Genomic DNA, 26,608 nt, shown 5'->3' with positions numbered 1-26,608 from the left:
GAACACCATCCCAGACCCCCGTGTGATCACTGAGTGGTCCGCGTGGCAGCTAATCAAAACAGTTCGAAAGGGGGAGAGGGCAGACCCGATTGGGAGGTACCCTGCAGTGACAGCCAGCTATGACAGGCAAAATGCCTCGTTACCGGCCCTGACCAACAAGCATCAGGACATGGCCTGGCTGACGATAAAAAGGGCCTCCCTCTCAGGGCCTTCCTGCACGGTCGAGGTCTGGACCAGTCAGTGCTGCCCTCGGGCCGGCTGCAGAGTCCAGGAACCGTGGACCACCTCTTCCTGGAGTGTTATTTCACAAGGCGGTTTGGAAAAAGATGGAATGGATTCTCTTGTGGTTCGTCCCTGGGGACCGGCTGTCACGACACTTGGTGCTGTACTGCCTGTCTTCCCGGGCACTCACAACAAAACCCACATCAAGTGAGCCTAGAGGATCATAAACTCCGTAAAGGAGACCCTTTGGCCCTCCCAAAACCAGGCGTTCTTCTAGCAGAACGAGGAATGGTGAGGGCCTGCCTCAGGCTTGCGCACACTAGGATTAGGGATTATACACTGAGGGACAAGCTGAAGTTCGGCTCAACCATGGCAAAGGCCAGATGGGGCCTGACCCCAGCAGGAGCCGCTCTGGCACAACCTGCTCAGGGCAAACCCAAAACTGACTGAAGTGAGGGTACAGAAGGACACTTGAGATGTAACTAAAGAGTGTCCCGAAAATGTAAACATGTACGCGTATGGTGCACATTGGGCACCTTCCGAAAGCTGCACGTGCACCTTATCAGGGTGTGCGCGGGCGTGCACATGGATGTGGTGTACACAAAGGCGACTCAAAAAACGTGTGCACAACACAACCTATGTGTGGTGAAGGAATGTACTGTAAACAATGGAATGTTTTTTGTAGTGGGAGGAAAGGAAAAAATTATAAGAAGATGTTGTTTGTTTGGGATTTCTGTTGTACTAAATATTATATTCATAAATATATATTTTCAAAAAAAAAAGCAGATGAGATTGTCTGATCTGCCGTTTCGGTGCTGGACAATTTTATGATCAACCAGTCTGAAAGTTGGCAGATAACCCGCACGCCTCATTTCATCCTCCCGGACAGTGAGTGCGATTGGACGTCCTCGTAAAAGGTGCTATATAAATGTAATTTGTTGTTGATGCTGCAGAGGTGTGACCAGTCACTGCTGGGATTTTGGGGAATGTGGAAGCTCCATTGGCATGATCCAGCACTTGAAGGATCAATTATTCTCCCAAAATATAATAGTTACAGAATAATAAGGGAAAGGACTTGTTAAATTGTTAAACTTGTTAATTATATACTATCTGTTTATTTTTAAAATCCAAAAAAGGTAAGGAATCAAGCTGTAAAAAAAAGTGGGGGCTGGATAGAACAGAGCAGATAAGAATGAAGAGGGAGATAAAGGAGAGAGAGAAAACAAAGACTTAAAAAGGGAGAGAAAGAGACGGGGGTGGGGGGGGCGGGGAGAGAAGAGAGAGAGTGAGAGGGAGACAGACTGGAGAGAGTGAGAGGGAGACAGACTGGAGAAGAGACAGGAGAGACGGTTGTTACGCTCTCTGATGTTCTGAGCAGTGCATTCAGGCGGCAGGGTTGTCCTGGTGGGTGGGTGCGGCCGGCTCTTGCTTGTCCAAGCTTGGACGCCTTTATTCCTAATCTTCTTTTGGAAGAAAGCATGCCCGCCCCTGGTCTCTCAATCAATCACAATCCTTGGAGAGATGGAGGAGCAGGCTGCTGGCGGGAGGGATGGTTGAGTCGGAGTGGCAGTCTCTCACCCAGTGAAGCGCAGCCATCACTTGGCCAAGCCAAGCACCAGGAAGCTGAAGTCTGAGAGAGGAGGCCTGGTGCTCTTTCTACATCGAGGATCCTTGGAGATAGCCTGGTCCTCTCTCTTCCACTCAATGTCTGTGCCGGATCCACCACGTCACGTGGACAAGTCAGTGCAACAAACTCAGGGGACTGGGTAAGAGCACAGTCAGCAAGGGAGGTCATCAAAGCCATGCGCCAACAGCAGCCGCTCCTCTCACAGAGGTAAGAGCTGGAGGGAGCCAGTTCCAACCCACCTGCTCCGGCTGACCTCAAAATCTTCATGCGGTTCACAAGGTGACCTCTCAAGCAAGAGTTTAGCAACAGCTCTCCTCTGAAGCCTGTCAGGGTGGGAGGGGGGGCGGTGGGAAGAAGTATCTTTTTGCAACGCCTGAGATTAAGAATGTGGGGAAAAAAAAGTGCTGGTTGTTCACCTTCACGGAATTGCTCGCGCCGAAAGGTTGAAGGAGTGGAAATGCCAGGGAAAGCGAGCGAGGGAGCAAGCGAGGTCTGCCCCTCTTCAACCCCTCTTCAGACGCACACTGCCTGGTATCTGAGGAAAGGAAGCACAACGTCACAGACACAAGTTAAAAATCCTCTTATCCAATACTTTCTGAAAAAAAAGAAACAACAAATGGGGGGGGGGGGGAAGAGGGGAAACCAGATTACTCCATTTAGTCGCTAATAATAATAAGCGTTTTGCCCACAAAATATCCATAAGATGTGATAAGGCTCTATATTAAATATAAGGATTATTATCGTTGAGACGTCTCAAAGCCCTTCAAACTATACCGTGAAGTGAACTGACGGTGTATTTTGTGGGCAAAACGCAGCAGCCAAACGCGCACAGCAGTGTCTCACAAACAGTTGTGGATTGAGTGACCAAATTATTTTAAAAAAAATGTTTTTGAAGGGATTATTACACCCAGAAAAGCGATCTGGCAATTGATTAACAACCGCGTTCCTACTAGGTAAACAGAGTTGTGTGGAGTAAGGAAACTTGCTAAATGTGAGTCTTTGTTGAATGGAAGAAGCAGCCGGGGGAGGAGGTTTAACACAATAAGTAGCTAATACAAAGTATACAGTTACTGCACTTCACACTACATTACATTCTGTGAAGCACTTTGAGACATCCTCCTGATACGGAAGCTGCTCTATTAAGTGCAAGCATTAAAGGTTATTATAGAAAGAGCTCATCTAGCAAAAGCTTCACAGTACAATCAATAAAGGCTGATCATCACCCCATGGACCTCAATTCACTGCATAGAAGTGGTAACCATCAAACTGGGAAAAACAAAATATTGTACATCCTAAAGGGCACAATCCTAATGTTGACATGGTGGAAGTGACAGCAGAAAAGCAACCTAATTCTGGGATTTATAGCCGGGGCAGTGAGTACAATGCAGTGGATGGTCAACAGAATTCAGTTGGTCAAAATTTAGTTGAAAGAAGATAACAGTAAGATTCACAGCAGTAATCTACTGTAATACACCTGAGCAGGAGAGGGAGGGGAAGGAGTTATTAACCACTGTAGGATTAATTAGTTACAGAATGTGTTAAATAATATCTCAAATTATATTTGCGATGTTTATATATTTGAAACATATGATCAAGCTATGAGTGGAGCTGGCTGTGACTAGCTTCGGAGGAGATCAAGGAGGAGAAACAAAAGACTTTATAAACAACAAACTGTTTTCATTCCTTATCAGTCATTTTCTCATGGGAAAATGGTCTGTTGCTGGAGAGAATGTTGCATTTGTTTTTACAAATGAACCATCTTGCAAAAGACAACAGGTGAAAAGTCACCTAATCAACGGTAGAAACGGACATCGATTTGAAAGAGAAAATGAGAGAAGGAAAAAATTGGAAATTGGAATTGCGAACTATATTCCAATTTCTAAAAAAAGAAGTTCATGATTACGATTTAATCAACACTAAACACACAATAATACCTGGATACTTTAGGGTGATATTGAATTGGGAACCATACAATAATACCTAGATACCTTTTGATGGATATATATTTGGATTCATGGACAATGCACATCTCTCTCTCCTGGTTTGATCAAATTAAATCGCTGTGAACTACAATATACGTGGATACATAAACATAATTGGATGTATTGTTTAATCTGAATTAATAAACCTTGATTAATTGTATAACATTTGTGTCAGTCCTTACCTCACTGTGGGGTCACCAAATTAAATTAACCCTTACACTACCAACAACAATAAATGACATTTGTTTTGCAGCTTCCACGTTGGGAGGATGTCCCAAAGCGCTGGACAGTCAAGGATGTGTATTCAAGCTGGGGGTCGGGATCAGGAGGGGTGGAGGGCAGGGAGTGTGGTGGTAGGAGGGTGACTTAAGGTGCGGTCGAAGAAGAAGGTCTTCAGACAAGGCTTGAAGGAGGCAAGGGTGAAGCGAGGCGAAGGGATTGTGAGAAGGAGTTCCAAAGGGTAGGGGTAGAGAGGCTGCTGACCCGACCGCTGATGGTGGGGCGGGCAGTGTGGGGAACATAGGGAAGGTCAGTGCCCACTGAGCAGAGAGGCTGATAGGGAATTAACAACCAACATCCGTGGATCAATGCAGCTGTGAAGGACACGTTGGCCTATGAATGCTGACCATCCCATTACAGAATTCACAACTCAATGTTGTGTTCAGTGGATGAAGAAGAAACCTGTGAACCAGATACAGACCTGCCCTCTTCAATGGCTTCCGCTTCCTCCTCCTCTTCCTCATCCAGACTGAGCAGGTCTTCATCCTCCAGGTCCATATCAAAGTTGTTACTGACCTCGGTGTCCTGACTGTACAGGTAGCCGCTGGAGGTCAAGGAGCCAGCATTAGACAGCAAAGCACACACATCTAGACTAGTCACATTATAATCATCATCCTTGCATTTGATATAGTGCCTTATCACTTCGTTGAGATGTCTCAAAGCGCTTCACAGAATATATTGAAAAGTGGACTGACTGTAATTTGTGGGAGAAACGTGACAGCCAATTGCGCACAGCAGTGTCCCACACACAGTCGTGGATTGAGTGACCAAATTATTATTATTTTATTTATTTATTTATTTTGATGAAGGGATTATTACCCCCAGAAAACCAATCCAGCAAACGACTAACAACCAGATTCCTACATACTGCTAGGTAACCAGAGGCGTGTGAATCAAGGAAATATACCTAAAGCTTCACCCCGTTCGGAAGTCGAAACTGGGTACTCTTGCTTACGAGGCGAGTGCTCTAACCAATAACTTACAGAACTCCCCAATGCAGATGGCAATGATTCCTGTCAAGACTGACCACATTTATAGACGGCAGTGTCTCCTGTCTAGACTGCTCATATTTACAGACTTCACAATGATAAACTTCTGTCTACTTGACAACTCATCACAGGTAAGCCTCACCTGACTGAGCGGCACGTGAAGAAGACTATTCTCTTCAGCTTCTTGTTGTAAAAGAAGTAGTTGAAAGACCAGAGGCTGCCCTCCTCACCGTACGGGTCTGAGTCCAGGTCAGGGTTGTAGCTGGGAAGGATGGTTCAAAGAATAATGTAACGAGAGCCCATTGCAATTTAGAACATAAGAACATAAGAATTTGCTGGACAAAAGAAGACCAAGGTCCATCTAGTTCGCCTTCTACCATCTTGGCGGTCGCAAGCACATGTCCTATCCCAAACTATATTCTGTATTTAATTTGTTTTTGAAAGAATCAACACTTTATGCTTTCACCAAATCCCTAGGGCGCCTGATCCACTCAATGACTACTAATTTTAGTATAGCGACTGAGGGATTTTTTTTTAAGGAGATAACGCATAGAGCAAGATCCCACAAATAGCCTTGGGGTAAATGAATGATTTATTTAAAAGATTTTCAGCCCAATAGCATCACAGGATCTTTAACATCTTCTTAACCCTTCACAGAAGGAATCTCGGTTTAATGTCTCATACACAGGACAAGATGTCTTGACAATGCAGCATTTCCTGCAGGACTGTGATGGAATGTCTGATGTGGAGCTTGAACTCAGATCTCTCTGACCCAGAGGCTACAGCAATTTAGTCAGGCTGAGACACTAGAACTGGCCTAACACACAGGGTGGATTTCTAACGGGGATAATGTTGAGACAACAGTGAAGTTCTGTCCTGTTGTCAAGCTCTGGACTCTTTCCCTCTGTGAAAGTGAATGTTTATCGGGTTTTTCTAGCCAGCAGGTAGAGTGAGGTTTGGATAAATCAGCTTCCCAACACACCAGCACAAATTACCATGTAAAGCAGAACAGGGGGTGGGTGAATGGAGGAGAGGTTAATAGAAGGGTGGGTGGAGGAGAGGGGAATAGGTGGGTGGGTGGAGGAGAGGGAAATAGGAGGGTGGATGGAAGAGAGGAGAGGGGTGCAAGCTCATGTGGACAGCGACAGAGACTAGTTTGGTGAATTGCTGGACTATGTAATAGAGTGTAGCTATGTTTATTACCTGTAGATGTCACACTCCGAGAGGCAGATCTGCTCATCCACAGCGTTCCACAACTGGGGTTTCAGAGTGTTAAACTCCTCCCCAATGGCAGAGAACAAGCTGCTGTTCACTGCATTCACCACCTGTAGAGAGTGACAGACAGACAGACCATTGACACAGAACCCACTATTGTACATATATCTAATGCAAGGATTAATATTATTATTATGAAATAAAAATTTGGTCACTCAATCCACGACTGTTTGTGCGCAATTGGCTGCCGAGTTTCAGCCACAGTCACTACACTTTACAGTATATCCTGTGAAGCGCTTTAAGGACATCTCAACGACGTGATTTAGGCACTATTTCAAATCCAAGGATTATCATTATTATCTTTAGTGTCCACCTAAGCACGCAGACGGGATCTCAGTTTAAAAGTGTCATTTAAAGTTCAATGCTTGAATAATGCAGAGCTTCCCCCAGGACTTTGATGGAACTTCAGCCTGGAGTGAACTCAAAGGCCCTGCCTTGGGGCTCTTTTTTTTGGTCAGTCAAGTAACTGACATCTGCAGAAAACCATCATCGTTCAGAGTATCCAAACCAGACAGAGTTCCATATTTGTATGAAATTTCCCTGTGTCCCTGTGGAATGTGCACGCTCACCTTAAAGGAATGCACTCTCCTTACTTAATTCGGGAGAGTATTAGATTCAAATTGGCAAGGCTTGGGGATCCCCGAGTGTGGGGTAACTGCTTGAGTCTAACCAGCTAAAACTGTATAGCTTTCCATTGAGACTGATGTCTGGCAAGCTTCCCGCTGTTTGTCCAGCTAGGACTACCCTACCGGTTAACAATTTCAGACCAAAACAGCTCACCTTCCCCCTCTTCTGTAACCATTACCACATCATCTGAGTCCCATACACACCTTTTCTCTCTGGTCTGCCTATTTTGTTGCAATTCCCTCCCTCCAACTTTGTTTTGCATTATTGACACCTCTATTCCCCAGTTTTGTTGCAATCCCCCCCTTTGTTTGCATCATTAATACCTCTTTTAACCCATCATCCCCTGTCCCCAACCTCATTTTCTCCTTTGTCTTCCTTGCCCTGCCTCACCCCTCCCTGTTAGACCTTAAAAGCCTCTCCCTCCCAACATGCCCCAGCTCTGACGAAGGTTCGGTCACCTGAAACCTTGACTCACTTTCCTTTCTCCATAGATTCTGCCTGACCTGCTGAGTGTTCCCAGCGACTTCTGTTTTTGTTTCAGATTTCCAGCATCTGCAGTACTTTGCGTTTTGTTTACCCATTACGAGCTTTGGCTTGCAGGGTTAACAGGACCTGTGTAGAAAAATCCCTGTCCTCCAGCGTGTCGTGTTCCTGAAACCCCAGATCATCAACTCTGCAAATGAACTAAATAACAACACACCCGCAGATCTGGGCCCCGAAGTCTGACGTCCCTGGAGCTACAGTGGGTGGAACCACAGATAGCGTTTACTTACCCAGGTAAGACTGGGCTCCTTGCTGAACTCATGGCTTTTGGCTGTGCTGAAGTCATAGTCAGGACGGAAGGACGCATTGAGCGTTGCGATCAGGTAGAAGAGTGTCTTACGGCTGCACTTGTCACAGAGTGGTCCCTCACCCTCATCACCACTCTGACTCTTACTGAACCTGTCACAGGAATCACACAAATTAAAGCTCAGTCACTGTCATTCTGACTCTTACTGAACCTGTCACACACCTTAATCTCACACACACAGACAGAGACGCACATCCAACACCAACACAATGGGGAAAAGAGCAGGGAATGGGATTAGAGTAGAGAGCTCTAGTGTGGGAGCGAGCACCAGCACAGATACAATGGGGAAAAGAGCAGGGAATGGGATTAGAGTAGGTGGAGTGAACACAATACACAGACATAATTGGCGACCTGTGCTATGACTACTCCAGGTGGAAGAAGAGAACGAAGAAGGGCAAAAAAGAGCCGTGGTTCTTCGTGCTGTATCATCTACAAGGAATTGATCTTCTAAGGAGCTTTGTACTCACTTGTTTGGGCTGAGTCCAGTGGTCTGCGGAGGGGAAAGGGCTTCGAGCACATGGGGCTGCCCCTCCTGACAGAACTGCTTAAACATCTGCTTGTCGTCCCCCGCCATTTTACAGGAGTAGCTCTCGATCCTGTGGGAAGGAAGCAGAGGTTTGTTCAGATTTACTGAACAGCCCCACAGAAAGCCCGCCTGGGATGATAGTCACTGGCACAGAGAGGCTGACAAAGCTGGTCTGTGTTACCAACGCACGGTCAAAGAGGACGGTCTCGAGACTAACCAGCCTTGAAGGAGGCAAGGGACATGGTGACATGGAGGGATTCCAGGGACATGAAGCAAGCCAGTGTCCGCCAAGCAGAGGGAGCAGACAGGTTGGTATGGTGTTAATGATAATAATCCTTGCATTTGATATTGCGCCATATCCCTTCTCGAAGTGCTTCACAGAATGTACTGTAAAGTTGATTGACTGTATATTTTGTGGGCGAAATGCGGGAGCCAATTGCGCAAAAACAGGGCAAAATCCCTCATCAATATGTACAGGTCTATCAGGTTCCCCCGTCAACCGTCTTTGCAACATTGAAAACAGACCCAGCCGTTCAAATCTCTCATAACTAGAATTTCCTCTTCGACCGTGAGGTCCCCCCGCCTTTCCAGCTCAGCAGCAAGCCACGCCACTAAGTGTCTGAGATGCTATAGGAACGCAAGTTATTATTGTTGGTAGTGGTGGTGTGGCTCTTCATCCCCAGTATATTTCACACTCCCTCCAAGGCCTTAACAGCTTTCCTGAAGTGAGGGACCCAAAATTGGATGCAATGCTCCAGCTACATGTCCTACAAACAGTTACGAAATGTCATATGATAAGGACTTAGTCCAGGTATGCTGCATGGTTGGATGGGTCCTGTGGCTCAGTGGTTAGAGCACTCGCTTTGCAAGTGAGAGACCTGAGTTCAATTCCAGGCAGAGGGCGAAACCTTGGGCAAGTTTCCTTACTCCACACAGAGCCTAATAATAATCCCTCCAAAACTAAAAACAATAATAAATTGGTCATTTTCAATCTACGACTGTTTGTGGGACATTGCTGTGCGCAATTGGCTGCCGCGTTCGCCCACAAATATACAGTCAATTCACTTTACAGTATATTCTGTGAAGCGCTTTGGGACGTCCTCCCGACGTGAAAAGCGCAATATCAAATGCAAGGATTATTATTATTATATTATTATGGGTCATTACAAGATCCATGGCACTATCGTAGAGAAAGGCATTTCGGCCCAATTCCTGGCCAACAATCCCCTAAATAAAATTGGTTGTTCATTTCATGGTTGTTTGGGGGACATTGCTGTGCATGAATTGGCTGCCACCTTTGCTTAATTGCACAAATTGGCTGCTGCCAGTCACTACACTTTACAGTTATTCATGTGAAGCAGTTTGAGATGTCTCAAAGACTTGATAAGGCTTTATATCAAATGAAAAGATTAATATTATTATTATATTAGACACAAGGATTATTATCATTGGCTTTGAGACATTGGGATTAGGTGCTATATAGGTGCAAGCTCTATCTCTTGCTTTCCTGCTAGCCTACTTCCTTCCCCACTCTACAAGACAAAAGTTCAGGCATCTCCGAGTTACAACAAAATAGGGCCTTTCATGTCAAGAGGATGTCTCAAGTCGCTGGACAGTCAAAGGTTTGAACCTGAGCTGGGGTTGGATTCAAGAGGGATGGAGGGGCCACGGAGGGTAGGGATGGCAGTGGAAAGACTGAAGGCACAGTCAAAGAGGAAGGTCTTGAAACGGACCTTGAAGGAGGCGAGGCGAATAATAATAATAATAATCCTTGCATTCGATATAGCGCTTTTCATGTCTTCTAGACGTCTCAAAGCGCTTCACAGAATATACTGTAAAGTGAATTGAATATTTGTGGGCAAATATATGGTCAATTCATTTTACAGTATATTCTGTGAAGCACTTTGAGACGTCTAGAATACGTGAAAAGCGCTATGTCAAATGCAAGGATTATTAGTGCCAGACTACGGCACTACCTCACCCCTCACGCTGCTGAAACTCTGGTCCACGCCTTTATCACCTCAAGGCTGGACTATGGGACCTCTCTCCTCGCCGGCCTTCCCGGCCCTCCCTCCACACTGCAGGTCATTCAGAACTCTGCAGCTCATGTACTGTCCCGCACCAGACACCGCGACCACATCACTCCCACCCTCGCCCTCGCTCGCCTCCACTGGCTCCCCATCCCCCAGAGGATCGAATTCAAGATCCTCATCCTCACCTACAAGGCTATTCACGGCCTCGCTCCCTCCTACCTCTCCGACCTACTATCCCCCTATCTACCCGCCCGTACCCTCCGTTCCTCTGGCTCCGGTCTGCTCCACATCCCCCGCCCCAACCGCCCTACTATCGGTGGCCGGGCCTTCAGCCTCTCAGCTCCGAGGCTCTGGAACTCTATCCCCCAGTGCCTTCGCCGCCTCCTCCCTTTCCTCCTTCAAGGCCGGTCTCAAGACCTTTCTCTTTGACCGAGCCTTCAGCTCCCTTCTCGACTCTCTACCCCCTCCTCGCTCCCTCCCTTCCCTCCCCTCACCCTGACCATTTCCCCCCAATGCTCGGGTCCTGACCCAACTGTACAGCGCCTTGGGACGTCCTCCCGACGTGAAAGGCGCTCAATAAATGGAATCTTGTTGTTGTTGTTATTATTATTCGCCTCACCTCCTTCAAGGTCCGTTTCAAGATCTTCCTCTGAATGGACTCCGGGACAGAGTTCCAAAGAGTGGGGGCAGAAAGGCTGAAGGCCCAATTGCCGATGGTGGGGCTGGGCAGAGTGGGGGATGTGAAGCAGGTCACTCACTGCTTGCCGAGTGGAGGGAGTAGGCGGGTTGATAACAAGTGGAAGCGAGTGAGGGGTAAGCCCAGAACAAACCACTGCTCTCCATCACTTACTCTGTCCGCACGGCAACACCACCCAGAAAAAGAACTGTAGATTTATGCTCCAGAACTGGCACGCATCCTCAATCTATTCCTGGCCTCACAACATTGTACGGAGCTAGAGTAAATACGTCTACTCTAAGGGCAACAGAAGCAGCGAGCATCTGTCCCTGCACCAGCCGTCTCACACTCAGTAACACGAGCCACCCACGACAGTCAGACATGATACTAATAACAATCAACAACCTTGACTGAAGGTCTAGTTCAAGCACCCCGCGTGTATATGCAAGTTGTTGATGCCGTTATTCCCAGGATAAGTGCCAAGAGTGACGTTCAACAGCAACCACAAAATGACATTTATAGAGCGCCTTTCATGTCGGGAGGACGTCCCAAAGCGCTGAGCAGTCAGTTGTCAGGACCCGAGCATGGGGGAGGGGTGGTGTAAGGGTGAGGGAAGGCAGAGAGGTGGGAGGGCGATTCAAAGGCACAATCGAAGAGAAGGGTCTTGAGACCGGCCTTGAAGGAGGCGAGGGAGGAAGCGAGGTGAAGGGACCGTGGGATGGAGTTCCAGAGTGTGGGGGCAGAGAAGAGCTATAGGTGTAGGTGTATTTCACCGACAAAATACACATTCACAACACTTTACAGTAAATCCTGTAAAGTGCTTTGAGACGTCAATGAAAGGCGCTATAACAAATGCAAGTATTGTAATTATTAGAGCACCAGCCTGAAATAATGGGTTATCCATTCACCCAAAGAATGCAATTCCAAGTGCACGTGTAGTGGCTGTTTGGCAGGCAAACCCAGCAGCTATTTTGCACACAGCAAGGTCACACTAACAGCCGTGAGGAGAGTTGAACAATTAATCTGGAGGAATGTCAGCCGGACACTGAGAGAAATTCCCTTCTCATTTCCAATAGTGTTACGGGATCCATTACATCCACATAAACAGGCACAGACTGGACCTCGGAATTACTTCCGATCCAAGGTGGATATGAAATTCATTGGGATGTTGAAAAGGGAGTGAGCGAGATTTGCAAAAGTAACAGGTATTGAGTTATATGGAGAAAAGGCATGAAACTGTCCACAGTGGACTGAAATGGTAGATCAGCTAGAATGTCATCCTCCCATTTTTTAAAAAAAAGTGTTTTGCCCACAGAATACACAGTAAATTCACTTTACAGTATACTCTGTGAAGAGCTTTGAGACGTTTCAATGACATGATGAGGTGCTATATCAAATGCAAGGTTTATTATTTACTGACAAAAGATTACAGGAACAGTATGAAGTTAACCTGCAGTTTCACAGAACCATGCTACAGTAAAATATTAACAAGCATTAAGAATTGATGGGCAGCGAAGATGAACTCTGGCTACTTTTGCTTTATGACCAGCTATCTATAGGCAGATCGGTAAAGAGGATACAACAATAGTCAGCCCTAAGACACTGGAAGATAAAGCTGTGAAGTACCAGTCGTCCGATAGAGACGCTGCAGCCCACTTCTCCCTCTACCTCTCAATGCAATCTGACCTCAGCATTGAAAGCTCGGCTCAACCAGTCTATTTATGTGCGCTCGCTCTGTCCCTAGCAACAATCCTGACTGACGCAAAAGTGGATCAGCCAGTGAGCACAGAGAACGTTTCACTCTACAAGACAACCCCCACCATTCGCTCTGCGCTGCAGGCAATCAGACAAAAAACATCTGACCTTTGAAAACAGATCTTGGTTTTCACTCATGCTCCCCAACAGATCAACAGCTTTAGCAACCTGGCAGCCAGCCAGCGCTCACAATACTCACTGCAGACAGCAACACTAAATCTATCCTGCGCGTGTGTGTGTGTGGTTTTACGATCTTAGAAAAATAAATGAAAGCGCTTTCATTTTTAGGGCAGCTGATCACAACAACTCAAAGTACTGCTATGCATGGATAGAACAACTTGCATTTATATGTGCCCTTCATGTAGGATAGTATATTGATGGGCTTATAATAATAATGGTAATAATCCTTGCATTTGATATAGTGTCTTAACACATCTTCAAGATGTCTCAAAGCGCTTCACGGAATATACTGTAAAGTGAATAAGAACAGAAGAAATAGGACTAGGCTATTCGGCCCCTCGAGCCTACCCCGCCATTTAATAATATCATGGCTGATCTTCTAACCTAATTCCATTCCGCCCTATCCCCATAACCCTTAATCCCTTTAGTTTTTAAAAATCTATCGGTCTCAGTCTTGAATTGACTGTATATTTTGCAGGAGAAACACGGCAGCCAATTGAGTGCAGCAGTGACCCACAAACGGTCATAGATTGAGTGACCAATTTTTTTTGAAGGAATTATCTTGATGGGCTTCACAGTGACTTCACACTCTAAGGAAGGAGAAAGCGAGAGGGGGAGAGATGACCATAGGCACAGTTGAAGAGGCAGATTTTAAGATGGTTTTGACAATATTAATAATCCTTGCATTCGATTATAGCGCCCTATCAAGCCGTTGAGACGTCTCAAAACGTTTCACAGGATAAACTGTAAAACTTCCAACAACCACAACTTGCATTTATAAAGTACCCTTCACACGAGGTAGCGTCCCAGAACACTTAGTGTTCTGTTCTAAACTATAAAGTGAATGGACTGTGCGTTTTGTGGGTGAAACACGGCAGCTAATTGCGCACAACGCAAACAGTCGTGGATTGAGAGATTATTACCCCAGAAAAGTGAACCGCCAATCAACTAACAACCGGGCTCCTACTTACTGCTCGGTAAACAGAGGTGTGTGGAGTAAGGAAACTTACTGTGAAGCGCTTTGAGACATCTCAACAACGTGATAAAGCGCTATATCAAATGCAAGGATTATTATTATTATAATATGTGATTCAGCCTAGCCCACTTGGTAGCTGTGGGTTCAAGCCCCACATAGCTGTGTACTATCGGTGTGCTGCATTATTGGAGTTGTCTACCTTTGGATGAGACGTTAAATCTTTCGCCCGTCCAGGTCGACGTTAAAGATCCCGTGGCACTTTTTGAAAAGCAAAGGGGGTTTACCAGGATGTCTTTGTCAACAGTCCAAATTAAAATTGGTGATTTGCACTATGGCTGTTTGTGGGACGTTGCTGTGTGCAATTGGCTGCCGCGTTCGCCCACGGGTGTACAGTCAATTCACTTTACAGTGTGTTCTGTGAAGCGCTTTGGGACGTCCTCCCGACGTAAAAAGTGCTATATCAAATGCAAGGATTATTATTATTATTATTATATCCCATGATGAAGCCCTCCTGACGTGAAAGGTGCTGTACCAAATGCAAAGATTATTATTATAAGAGTGTAAATTGCTTTCTTCTGTCCATTTTCTTTCCCTAGAGGGAAAGTGAAAACACTTATGCAAATTGAGGATAACAAGAAAAACAGAAAATATCACTATTACTCAGCAAATCAGCTTTGGGAGGACTATTTGTAGTTGGGCCCTGGAATGGACACATTACACTGCCAGGTTATCAATTTACAGCAGGATGCAGAGTTACAGAGTACGTGCGGACAGATGGATAAGACCCACGGATCCAAACATCATGGTTCCTCGTAAACAACTCTCTGCTCTTACACACCACTTTTCATGCTGAGTGACGATCTTCATAGAATCCTACAGCACACAAGGAGGCCATTTGGCCCATTGTGCCTGTGCCAGCTCTTTGAAAAACCTAACCAATAAATCCCACTCCCCTGCTCTTTCACCATAGCCTTGCAATTTTTTTCTTTTCAAGTAAATATCCAATTCCCTTTTCATAGTTATTTAAACATTTACCTTGAGTGCACGGTCTGAGAGATAAATTCATAATGAGGGGGCTCGGGAAAGGGGAACCAAGAAACTACAGTGGATGACAGAAGAGAGCAGACCGAGTTACCAGTGGACAAAGCCATGAAGCTATACAGGAGAGGCAAATGCTGGAGGCCCCAAGGAGAAATTGTTGCTGCCTGCCTATTTAATAAGCCAATATCAGCTTTCCACTAAAAAGAGCAAAGAGCAGCTCTCCCATATAAACCAGTGGAACAGATACAGATTATGCACAGATTATGCACTCACCAGCAGTTATATAATACTTGCATTTGATATAGCACCTCACCACATCATTGAAATGTCTCAAAGCACTTCACAGGATTTTATTGTGAAGTGTAGAGTTTATTTTGCAGGTGAAAACGGCAGCCACTGGGTGCATAGCAATCTCCCACAAGCAACCAGCAAACAACAGACCAATTTTATTTCAGGGGATTTTTGACCAGGAGAAACTCTCTTCCCTTTACAAATAGTGCCATAGGATCCTTGACGTCCACATGAACATACAGATTGGACCTTGGTTTAACGACAATGCTCCCTCTCCCTCCCTACCCGCCCCCACCACCGCAGAGTGTCAGCCTAATGAGCTTAAAGTCCCCAATGTGGGCCTTGGACTTGCAACCTTCTGAATCAGAGCCGAGAGTGCAAGTGACTGAGACAGTGTGACCCTTGGACAGTGAAAAGCCCCAGACTGATGCACCCTCGTAGCTGAAGCGAGTGAGAGCAATTCGGATAAAACGGAGGCATTGTCATCCTCCTCCCACCACAATCTTCTGCGCTGTTCTAAGAGTTGCAATTTCAGAGATCACAGAAATACACTGACAGGAACAGTCAATTTCTTTATTGTTGCACAACACTTAACACGTACATACCCAGTGACCTGTAACCACATCATAATGTGCTCATCACTTCTTCTCCTGCTCACAAACCCTTGAGACGTAGTTTCAAAACATTGTCAGGAAACAGGGTTGAAACAGCTGAACGTGGCCACAATGCAAACGGAATAGCATTGTTGTGCTCGGTTATAATCTTAATAATCCTTGCATTTGACATAGAGCCTTATCATGTCTTCAAGACATCTCAAAGCGCTTCACAGAATTGCCTGTATATTTTGTGGGTCAAACACGTCAGAATTGCCTGTATATTTTGTGGTCAAAAACAGCAGTGTCCCACAAACAGTTGTGGATTGAAGTAACCAATTTATTATTTTTTAAAAAAAATTGAAGGAATTATTACACCCTGAAAAGTGATCTGCTAATCGACCAACAACCGGGGTTGCTATTTACTGCAAAGTAAACAGAGACATATGGAGTAAGGAAACTTGCCCAACATTTCGCCCTGCCCAGGAATCGAACCTAGGTTTCTCGCCTGTGAGGCGAGTGCTCTAACCACTGAGCTACAGAACTTCACAACCTGTTGTAAGCAGAATCTAGAATAATAATCCTCACATTCGATCCAGCACCTGAACGTTAAAATGTCTCAAACTGCTTCAAACTTATGACCATTTGTGGACAAACAGAGCAAACAGCAAGGTCCCATGCACAGCTATGAGGTGAATGGCCAATTTATGTGGAGGACTGTTAGCTGTTAACTACCTCATCTCTGTACAACTTACTTCTTTAGAATTTTTTTTATATAAAAGGATGTTTCAAAAAAACACATGCACACAAACGCGAGCATATCTCAAGATTCCTCCTGTGGTTGGTAATTGTTCACAACCATTCAGGTATTACAGGGGATGCGCACAGCAAAGTTATTCAGATACCAGGCCTCAATCTGCACGTTTTACCACGTGTTAAATAAGTTTCCCTCATCCTCAAGATTTCTGTTACGTCCCAAATCCCTGCACGGTCTCACCTGCTTACTCTGTGTAATCATCTGCAACTCTATATTCCAGCCTGGAAACCTACACTTTCTCACCTTTGGTCTACTTCACCCTCTACCTCAGTCGTGGAGCCTTTGGACACCATCCCCCTGTTCTCCGGCACACTCTTCCAAAATCCCTCTCTCCCCATTTAAATACCCTCATTAAATGTGTTATCCGTGCCTTTGGTCAATAACACTGAGACGTCTCAAAGCATAGGATATACTGTAAAGTGTATCTTGTGTATTTTGTGGGTGAAACGCTGTTTGATCAGGTGGACATTAAGGATTCTGAGATGCCAAACTGGAAAAGAGAATAAAGTTTCTCCTCGGGTCCTGGCCGACAATCCCCCAAATTAAAAATCGATCCTTTCCCTCATGACTGTTTACAGGATTTGTTGGCGTAAATTTCTGCCATGTTGGTTAAACAGTCACTATACTCTACAGCAATATCTGGAAGCGCTTTAAGCCATGAAGGGAATGAATGATTAACCTTAAGGATTGTCAGCCAGGCCATCAAGAGGAATTGCCTTCTCTCTTCATACTGTGTCATGGGAGTCTTTAAAGTTCACAAGAACAGGCAGGCTGGAGCTCCGATTTCACTGCGCTTGGCGATGTAATAATGTGCTATAAAAATAAACTCTCCTTTTCAACAAAGAGGTCATTTTAGCAATTTCTGATATAATTGGATTAATAACTTGGGTTCTGGCCTCCATGCAGTTAAGAGAGTGAGTCCCCATAGAGCTGGCATGCAAGTTACTGGAGGACAAGAGATCATGCAGGAGAAGAGTCAGACAGCACTCACCGGCCTTGGATACGTGAGTCGCCAGTCTCTATGGTCAGCTGAGAGTTCATAGCCTCAAAACTGCAGTTTTCCAGCAGCTTCATGTTGCAAGACACAGCTCACTTCACACGTAGTCTTCAACGCAGGGCTCTAGGGTTTCAGACCTGATAGTGGGGGGGAGGGGGGTGGGGGAAAGAGGAGAGAGAGATTAATGTTATTCTGATGCCAAGTCCAAATTCTCCAGAAAAGAACAAGCACATCCTGTACCCTACAGGCCACATTACGGTCAGCAGGCATCGGCACTCCCTTTAGGGATAGCACAGCAGTGCGCGTTAGCTGAATAGTTCCTAGGGTGGAAGAGGAGAAACAAGTGGAGATTTCCACGGGTTTTTAGGCTGCATCACAATGTAAACTTCGCTGTGGGACAATAATCCCAAACACCGTACAGAACACCACACTGATAATCCTTCCACCTCCCCTACCTCCAGAGCCTTTCCCTTGTCAAAAAGTCTGGACACCCCAAACACTAGCCAGCTCAATCCACAACTCACTGCCCACACCTACAGTGTGCAACCACAGGAAAACAATCAACCGAAAACCCACCAGGCACTGAAAGAGCAGGAAATGTTCTGAGATTTATTGCAGGCGGGGATGAAAGCTGTCTCCTGGAAACTTCAACACCAAGTTCAGGGTCCTGAACAGCAGCAACGTCAGACACACAATGCCAGTGAGAGCACTCCCAGCTCAGACAGACAGTCGTGTGCCCGACCCTCTGTTCTGCACCACTGTGCAGTACATAAACCACATAGTAATCTCAACAGCTGTACACAGCTGATAGTGGTAGATGAAACGCTCTGAGAAAACCGATATTGTTATCGGTCAGCCGAATGTCTGAAACCCATCCACTTGCTTAACAACAACAAGAAGATTACATTTGTATAGTGCCTTTCACGTCAGGAGGACGTCCCAAGGCGCTGGAAAGTGTACAGTATTTCAGACCCTTAATACTTACTTAATAGTAAGAACACCGGACAGAGTTCCAAATTTGTATTCCACCTACATGGAGAATTTTCCCGATGTCTGGACTGGAATGTGCACTCTTTCCCCAGAGGAACCACCCTGCTTACCTAAAAATAATGGGGTACTGCATAGTCGGGAGTTTAACCAGTTAAACCTGCAACTTTATCATCAAAAGCACCGTCTGGCATATTTCTCACTGTCTGGCATGTCCAGATGGGTCCACCAAATTAATCAAGGCTTTGGCTTGCAGAGCTCACAGGAGCTCCCAGTGACTGGTCTGCCCTCTGACCAATAAACCTAGCTGGTCTATCATGAGAAATGCCCTGGAGCATTGCAGACCCACCTGGAACCTCTCTATCTGGTACTGGGGATTACCTGCTGAGCGCATTAAAATAATTGAATCATAGAATTATACAGCACAGATTAAGGCCATTCGGCCCATTGTGTCTGTGCCTGCTATTTGAAAAGAGCTATCCAATTCAATCCGACTCCCCCGCACTCACTCCATATAACCATCCACTTCTCTTTTAAAAGTTGATATCAAATCAGCTTCCACCACCCTTTCAGTCAATGCATTTCAGATACGAACAACTTGCTATGTGAAAAAATGTCTCCTTACCTCTCTTCTGTTTCTTTTAACAACTATTTTAAATCAGTGTCCTCGCGTTACTGACCCAATCCTTGTTTACCCTATCACATCCCCTCATAATTTTGAAAACTTCTTAAGTCTCCTCTTAAGCTTCTCTGCTCCAAGGAGAATAATCCCAGCTTCTCTCGCCTCTGTTCAAAACTAAAGTCCCTCATTGATGGTACCTTCCTGGTAAATCTCCTTTGTACTCTCTCCAATGCCTTGACATCCTTCCTAGTGTGGTGCCCAGAACTGAACACAGTACTCTAGCTGAGACCTATTTTTATAAAAGTTCATCATAACTTCCTGATTTTTATATTCTATGCCCCTATTTATAAAGGTTAGAATCCTATATCCTTTTTTTAAAAAAACAGCTTTATCTACCTGTCCTGTCACCTTCAAACATTTACTTATATGAACCTCCAGGTCTCTCTGTTCCTTCACCCCCTTTATAATTCTATCACTGTCACCATTTTCCTGCCCACAGCTTGGACACATATCATTGAGTACTGATTGTTGTTTTTTATTGGTTTTTATTGTTTTTTTCTTTTCTTCTTGAGGGATTATTATCAGGGGTGTGGAGAAAGGAAACTTGCCCAAGGTTTCGCCCTGCTGGGAATCGAACCTTGGTTTCTCTATTCCCAGCAGGGCGGAACTAAGTGAAAGAAACAAAAAGCTAATTCATCAAATAAAAATGTATTTTTAACCATGGCAAGTCAGAGTCAAGTTACAACGAATTACTTTGAGAGTCACAGAATGGAATTAGGCCATTCAGCCTAACTAGTCCAATGGATAATTCAAGAGAGTCAAGGTGAGTACTAACATCTATCAAGTGTTGCATGCACAGCGCTCACTCTCTCCACATATACCTTGAAGTCGGTGATACTAATACTGTAGTATAACTCATCTATATACACTAACAATAAATGTGTGTACCATCCAGCGATACTAAAAGGAGCAGCATATTCTATGTATAATCTCATTTGTATAATCTCTCTGTGATTAACCAAAGTTATGGTACCACAAACTATATATATCTTGAATGCAAGGATTGTTGTTATTATTATTTCACAGCAGGTACACCTCAGCGATATACTGTCGGGCAATATCCATTGGGATTAGATACATAGTTTCATTTTCCTTCGCTTATATCGAGAATACCTTCTAATATCCTATCCTGGAGGCAGGATATGTATATTCTATTATTATAGCCAAGAATAATAAATTGTTATTACAAGCGAGTTCTGCCCCACTGCCGCAACAGCAACTTGCATTTATATAGCACCTTTACACGGGGTAGGGTCCCAGAGCACTTGACAGTCTGATCGCCACAGCACACTACCTCGCTCCCCCCCACCAAACCCAACCAACGCTCTCGCTCCCCCCCAAACCCAACCAACGCTCTCGCTCCCCCCCAAACCCAACCAACGCTCTCGCTCCCCCCCAAACCCAACCAACGCTCTCGCTCCCCCCCAAACCCAACCAACGCTCTCGCTCCCCCCCCAAACCCAACCAACGCTCTCGCTCCCCCCCCAAACCCAACCAACGCTCTCCCTCCCCCCCAAACCCAACCAACGCTCTCGCTCCCCCTCCCCCAAACCCAACCAACACTCTCGCTCCCCCTCCCCCAAACCCAACCAACACTCTCGCTCCCCTCCCCCAAACCCAACCAACGCTCTCGCTCTCCCCCACCAACCAACGCTCTCGCTCCCCCAAACCCAACCAACGCTCTCGCTCCCCCCCCAACCCAACCAACGCTCTCGCTCCCCTCCCCCAACCCAACCAACGCTCTTGCTCCCCTCCCCCAACCCAACCAACGCTCTCGCTCCCCCCCCAAACCCAACCAACGCTCTCGCTCCCCCCCCAACCCAACCAACGCTCTCGCTCCCCCCCCAACCCAACCAACGCTCTCGCTCCCCCCCCAAACCCAACCAACGCTCTCGCTCCCCCCCAAACCCAACCAACGCTCTCCCCCCCCCAAACCCAACCAACGCTCTCGCTCCCCCCCCAAACCCAACCAACGCTCTCGCTCCCCCCCCAAACCCAACCAACGCTCTCGCTCCCCCCCAAACCCAACCAACCCTCTCTCTCCCCCCCAAACCCAACCAACCCTCTCTCTCCCCCCCAAACCCAACCAACCTCTCTCTCCCCCCCAACCCAACCAACCCTCTCTCTCCCCCCCCCAACCCAACCAACGCTCTCGCTCCCCCCCAAACCCAACCAACGCTCTCGCTCCCCCCACAACCCAACCAACGCTCTCGCTCCCCCCCAACCCAACCAACGCTCTCGCTCTCCCCCAACCCAACCAACGCTCTCGCTCTCCCCCAACCCAACCAACGCTCTCGCTCCCCCCCCAAACCCAACCAACGCTCTCGCTCCCCCCCCAAACCCAACCAACGCTCTCGCCCTTCAAACCCAACCAACGCTCTCGCCCTTCAAACCCAACCAGCCCTGTCGTCCCCCCAACCAACCAACCCTGTCACCCCCTTCATCCAATCCTCTCCCCCCCTCCAACCAACGCTCTCGCCCCCCCCCAACCAACCCTCTTCCCCCCCCCAAACACCCACCATTTCCCCCAACCAACCCTCTCGCTCCCACCAATCAACTCTCTCGCCCACCCCAACCCCAACCCAACCAACGCTTTCTCTCCCTCGATCACCCCCTTCCCCACTCACTGACGGGATACTCACACTTGCGATGACCTGGGATCCCGTCGGCTCAGACGATCAGATGATAAAGGTGTCTGGGTCTTTATTGGAAACCCCGTCTTCTGGTGAAGGCGCCCGCCGTTCTCGGGCTCATAAAGTTCGGCTGTTGGAAACTCGAGCAGCGCGGCGGCGCAAAGGCCCTGGACTGGGAGTGAAAGGCCGCCTGAGGAACCATCACTTCCCGAGTCTCCGCACACATTAACGACGTAGGCCTTTTCTCTCTCTCTCTCTCTCTCTCCTGGAGGCTGCGGCCGTTGTCACTGACGCACTTCAGTTTCTTCAACCGCTTGACCCTCGAACGCTCACTCGCTGTCTCACTGCCCGCCTCCCCGCCCCTTCCCTTAAATACCCACCCCGCCTCCGCTTGCTCTCCCATTGGCTACGAGCGGACACCTCGCCAACTTCCCCGCCCTTCACCCCCTTCCCACAATCTGATTGGCTGCGCCCACCGTCACTCAGATACGTACCCGCCCCCGCAGGTTGCATCACAACATCATCCTTCTCGAGAAAGAGAGCCCTCCCGCCATTGATCGGGATGTCGGTTCCGTCACCAGCTGAGCGCTTTACCATTGGTTGAACGGATCGTCAATCAAAAGACGCCTTCGACTATTGGCTGAAAGGACTGTCAGTCAAGAGACCGAGTCTCCAGCTGACGGCTGGGCAGCTGTCAGTGAGTCAGCGGTGACGGTTCACGTTCAAATGGCGTCTCGTGCCGGCCGCCAGCTCTCTGCTATCATTGGTCAGTGCGCCGCGTGTCCCGCCTCTCACCCGTGACAATCCGGCTGGCGATTGGCTCGCTCCACTGTCAGTCTCTCCTCCCCCTTAACCATAACAAGCCTCGCATCCGCATGTAGCGGCTCATCGTTGCCGCCCAGACCTCACGTTGCTGTCAACTGTAGTGACTGTGTGTGTGTGTGTGTGTTTATCTTTAAAAGAAGGAGATCTCAGCAGCCACTTTTGCTCACGTTCACGTCCGGCAATCAGCCGGGACGTGAGGGACAGATTTTATGAATAATCAAATAATAATAATAATAATAATAATAATAATCGTTGCATTTGATACAGCGCTTTTCACGTCTTCGAGACGTCTCAAAGCGCTTCGCAGAATAGGCTGTAAAGTGAATTGACTGTATATTTGTGGGCGAAACGCGGCAGCCGATTGCGCACAGCGGTGCCCCACAAACAGTCGGGGGTTGAGTGACCAAATTATTATTATTTTTTTCTCTTGAGGGCTTGTTATCAGGCGCGTGGAGTAAGGAAACCTGCCCGAGGTTTTGCCCCGCCGGGAATCGAACCCGGGTCTCTCTCTCCCTGCAGGGCGAGTGCTCTACCACAGAGCTGCGGGACCCTGAGATGTGAAGAGGAGCAAAGGGGTGGAGCACGATGGAGGGGATGAGGCAAGGAATTCCGGAGTTTCAGGGCGTGGCGGCTGAAAGTACAGCCGCCAACGGTGGAGTGACGAGGATAATAATAATAATAATAATCCTTGCATTTGATATAGCGCTTTTCACGTCGGGAGGACGTCCCAAAGCGCTTCACAGAACACACTGTAAAGTGAATTGACTGTATATTTGTGGGCGAACGCGGCGGCCAATTGCGCACAGCAATGTCCCACAAACAGTCGTAGATTGAAAATGACCAATTTATTATTGTTTTGGGTTTTGGAGGGATTATTATTAGGCTCTGTGTGGAGTAAGGAAACTTGCCCAAGGTTTCGCCCTCTGCCTGGAATTGAGCTCAGGTCTCTCGCTTGCAAAGCGAGTGCTCTAACCACTGAGCTACAGGACTCCACGCTGAAGGGACGTATAGAAAGCCGGAGTTAACAGAGCAGAGCAGCAGAATGGTGTGTGAGCAGGTCGGAGTGTTTCAGCGACCGAAACATCTCGAAGCATTTCGCAGTCATGTCGTCAAGTGTAATGACCCTTTACCCCAGCTGCTCCCTTCGCTCAGTGAAAAACGACTTGCTTCAAGTTCCCCACCCACTTCCCACTCAGCTCCTGTTAACCCTGCAAGCCAAAGCCCTGATGGGTTAGTTAGTCCTAGCTGGAGAAGCAGTGAGAACGCTTGCCAGACGACTCTTTCAATGGCAATGATATTTGTCAATGTCTCAAGGAGCTTCCCAGTAATTAATGCCAAGTGTAATGATTGATTTTGTGGACCAAGAAGGCAGCCATTTTGCTCACTGCAAGATCCCACACACAGCCATGAGGTTTATATTTGTCAGCTAGGTGTTTGATAGAAGCAGAAACACGTTACATGCTTAAGAGAACGCAAACCAGGTGCCAGGCTGGCTCAGTTGTAGCACTCTCACCTCAGAGTCAGGAGATTGTGGGTTCAAGCCCCACTTTGAGACTTTGAACTCACCGTCTAGGCTTACACTCCAATGGAGGGCTGGGGGTGCACTACATTGTTGGAGGTGCCTTTCTTCAGATGAGACATTAAATCAAGCCTGCCTGGTGCGACAGCTGTCACCCCGACATGTATACCTGCAATACGTAACTCCCCCAACCTCACAGAGAGTACTAGGTGGCCTCCGTGTTCGATCCCTCTCTTTGAGTGCAACTTCCCTAATTTAAGGTGTACCTCACTCATGAGCGTTACCTACCCCGATGACCGGGACTGCCAATTGCTGTTTAAATTATAGCAAATTGGGAAACTTCTGTCAGCATTGCACTAGCAGACTGTGATATAGGATCGACCTGTTTATGTGTATCCCTTCCCTCCTTAAGACAGAGACTTGAGAAAGTATGGTCAAGCAAACTCAACAAAATGTTTTTGTCGTTCTAAAAAACACACAACCCTAGGCATTAATAAATTAGCACTTCCTGACAAATTGGATGAAACGATGCAAGGGAATAATAAATACTAAACACACTTAACTACACAAGTGTTGTGATCCCGCTCCATAACTGAAATTGTGAATATATGTTAACCCATGTAGTTGAAAGAATTACTTTAATCAATGGTTAGAAATGCTTATGATGATTGGACACCATTTTGATTAATGGTTAAAAATGGTGATGTAACTAGAAAAACGTCAAGATGAATTGTTTATAATTGTTGGAGATGTTTTCCCATAACAAATTCATGTTTTAATCATTGTTGTGTTAACGTGTTCTATAACAAATCTGCAGGTGTAATAACAATTCTGCAGAATAATAATTTTATTATTCTTTTTATGTGAGATAATAATACAATAATCCTTGCGTTTGATGTAGCGTTTTTCATGTCTTCTAGATGTATTAAAGCACTTCACAGAATATATTGTAAGGTAAATTGACTGTATATTTGTGGGCGAAACGCGGCAGCCAATTGCGCAAAGCAGTGTCCCACAAACAGTCGTGGATTGAAGTGACCACTTTTATTGTTTTTTTTTCTTGAGGGATTATTATTAGGCGTGGAGTCCTGTAGCTCAGTGGTTAGAGCACTCGCTTTGCAAGCAAGAGACCTGAGTTCAATTCCAGGCAGAGGACGAAACCTTGGGCAAGTTTCTTACTCCACACAGAGCCTAATAATAATCCCTCCAAAAAAAAAAACAATAATAAATTGGTCATTTTCAATCTACGACTGTTTGTGGGACATTGCTGTGCACAATTGGCTGCCGCTTTCGCCCACAAATATACAGTCAATTCACTTTACAGTGTGTTCTGTGAAGCGCTTTGGGACGTCCTCCCGACGTGAAAAGCACTATATCAAATGCAAGGATTATTATTATTATTATTATTTAGGCGTGTGGAGGAAGGAAACTTGCCCAAGGTTTCGTCCTGCCGGGAATTGAACCCAGGTCTCTTGTTTGCAAGGCGAGTGCTCTAACCACTGAGTTACAGGACTCCACAATGTGTGATTAATAGAAACAGCTTCTTTTCACTGTACTTACACTCATGTTGAAGGCTTGGTATCCTCCAGGTTAGAATTGTGTTATTCAATGATTCAGGGGATTGGTGGCCAAGACAAGGGGAGAAACCCACTTTTCCTTTTGAATAGTGCCATGGAGCCTTTAATGTCCACTGAACAGGCAGACAGGACCTCAATGTAATGTCTCAGCTGAAGACAACAATGCAAGGCACCCCCTCACTGCATTGGAGTATCAGTTATTTATATAAGTTTAAAGTGCCGGCATAGGGCTTGAACCCAGAATCTTCCAAATCAGAGGTAAGAGTGCTACCAAATGAATCAGGCTGACACCTAAGTGAAGTGAATGACCAATTTTATCTGACGCAAAATACAAAATGCAAGAGTCTGGCAATGAGATAATTGCTTCATGAACGTGAGAAAGGAAAGATTGTTTATTCTCATCCTGCCTGTGGACAATCGATTATAAAAGTGTATGGCTGAACTATACTTTGTTCACCCTAGGACATAATATATCAGGTGCTGTCTGCACAACAGCCATTTTTTCAGGTGATGATATGAAGTGGTGAAGCAACGTTTGTCTTCGGGGTTAAAATCTGTCAGACTTAGACTGTTTCCATCGTTTCATCAACTTTCACCAACTTCAGCAATTTCAGGAAGAAGGAACCTGCAGAAATTCTAGAACCTCTGA

General features: G+C 46.4%; 1 protein-coding gene across 3 annotated transcripts; it reads right to left on the bottom strand.

Moving 5' to 3' along the window:
- Positions 1 to 1,325: 1,325 nt before the first annotated feature.
- maf1 (MAF1 homolog, negative regulator of RNA polymerase III) lies at positions 1,326 to 22,410 on the bottom strand. 3 transcript variants are annotated; one of them, NM_001292725.1, is given in 9 exon segments: positions 1,326 to 1,415; positions 2,233 to 2,384; positions 4,532 to 4,654; positions 5,242 to 5,361; positions 6,303 to 6,424; positions 7,775 to 7,943; positions 8,319 to 8,447; positions 17,731 to 17,873; positions 22,048 to 22,379. In NM_001292725.1, coding segments are annotated over 7 exon segments (768 nt in total). In that variant the 5' UTR covers positions 17,814 to 17,873; positions 22,048 to 22,379; the 3' UTR covers positions 1,326 to 1,415; positions 2,233 to 2,362.
- Positions 22,411 to 26,608: the final 4,198 nt, after the last annotated feature.

The sequence above is a fragment of the Callorhinchus milii genome, unplaced genomic scaffold (genome assembly GCF_018977255.1).
Source record: "Callorhinchus milii isolate IMCB2004 unplaced genomic scaffold, IMCB_Cmil_1.0 Scaffold2, whole genome shotgun sequence".
Taxonomy (NCBI): Eukaryota; Metazoa; Chordata; class Chondrichthyes; order Chimaeriformes; family Callorhinchidae; genus Callorhinchus; species Callorhinchus milii.
This window is presented reverse-complemented; position numbering and strand designations above follow the sequence as displayed.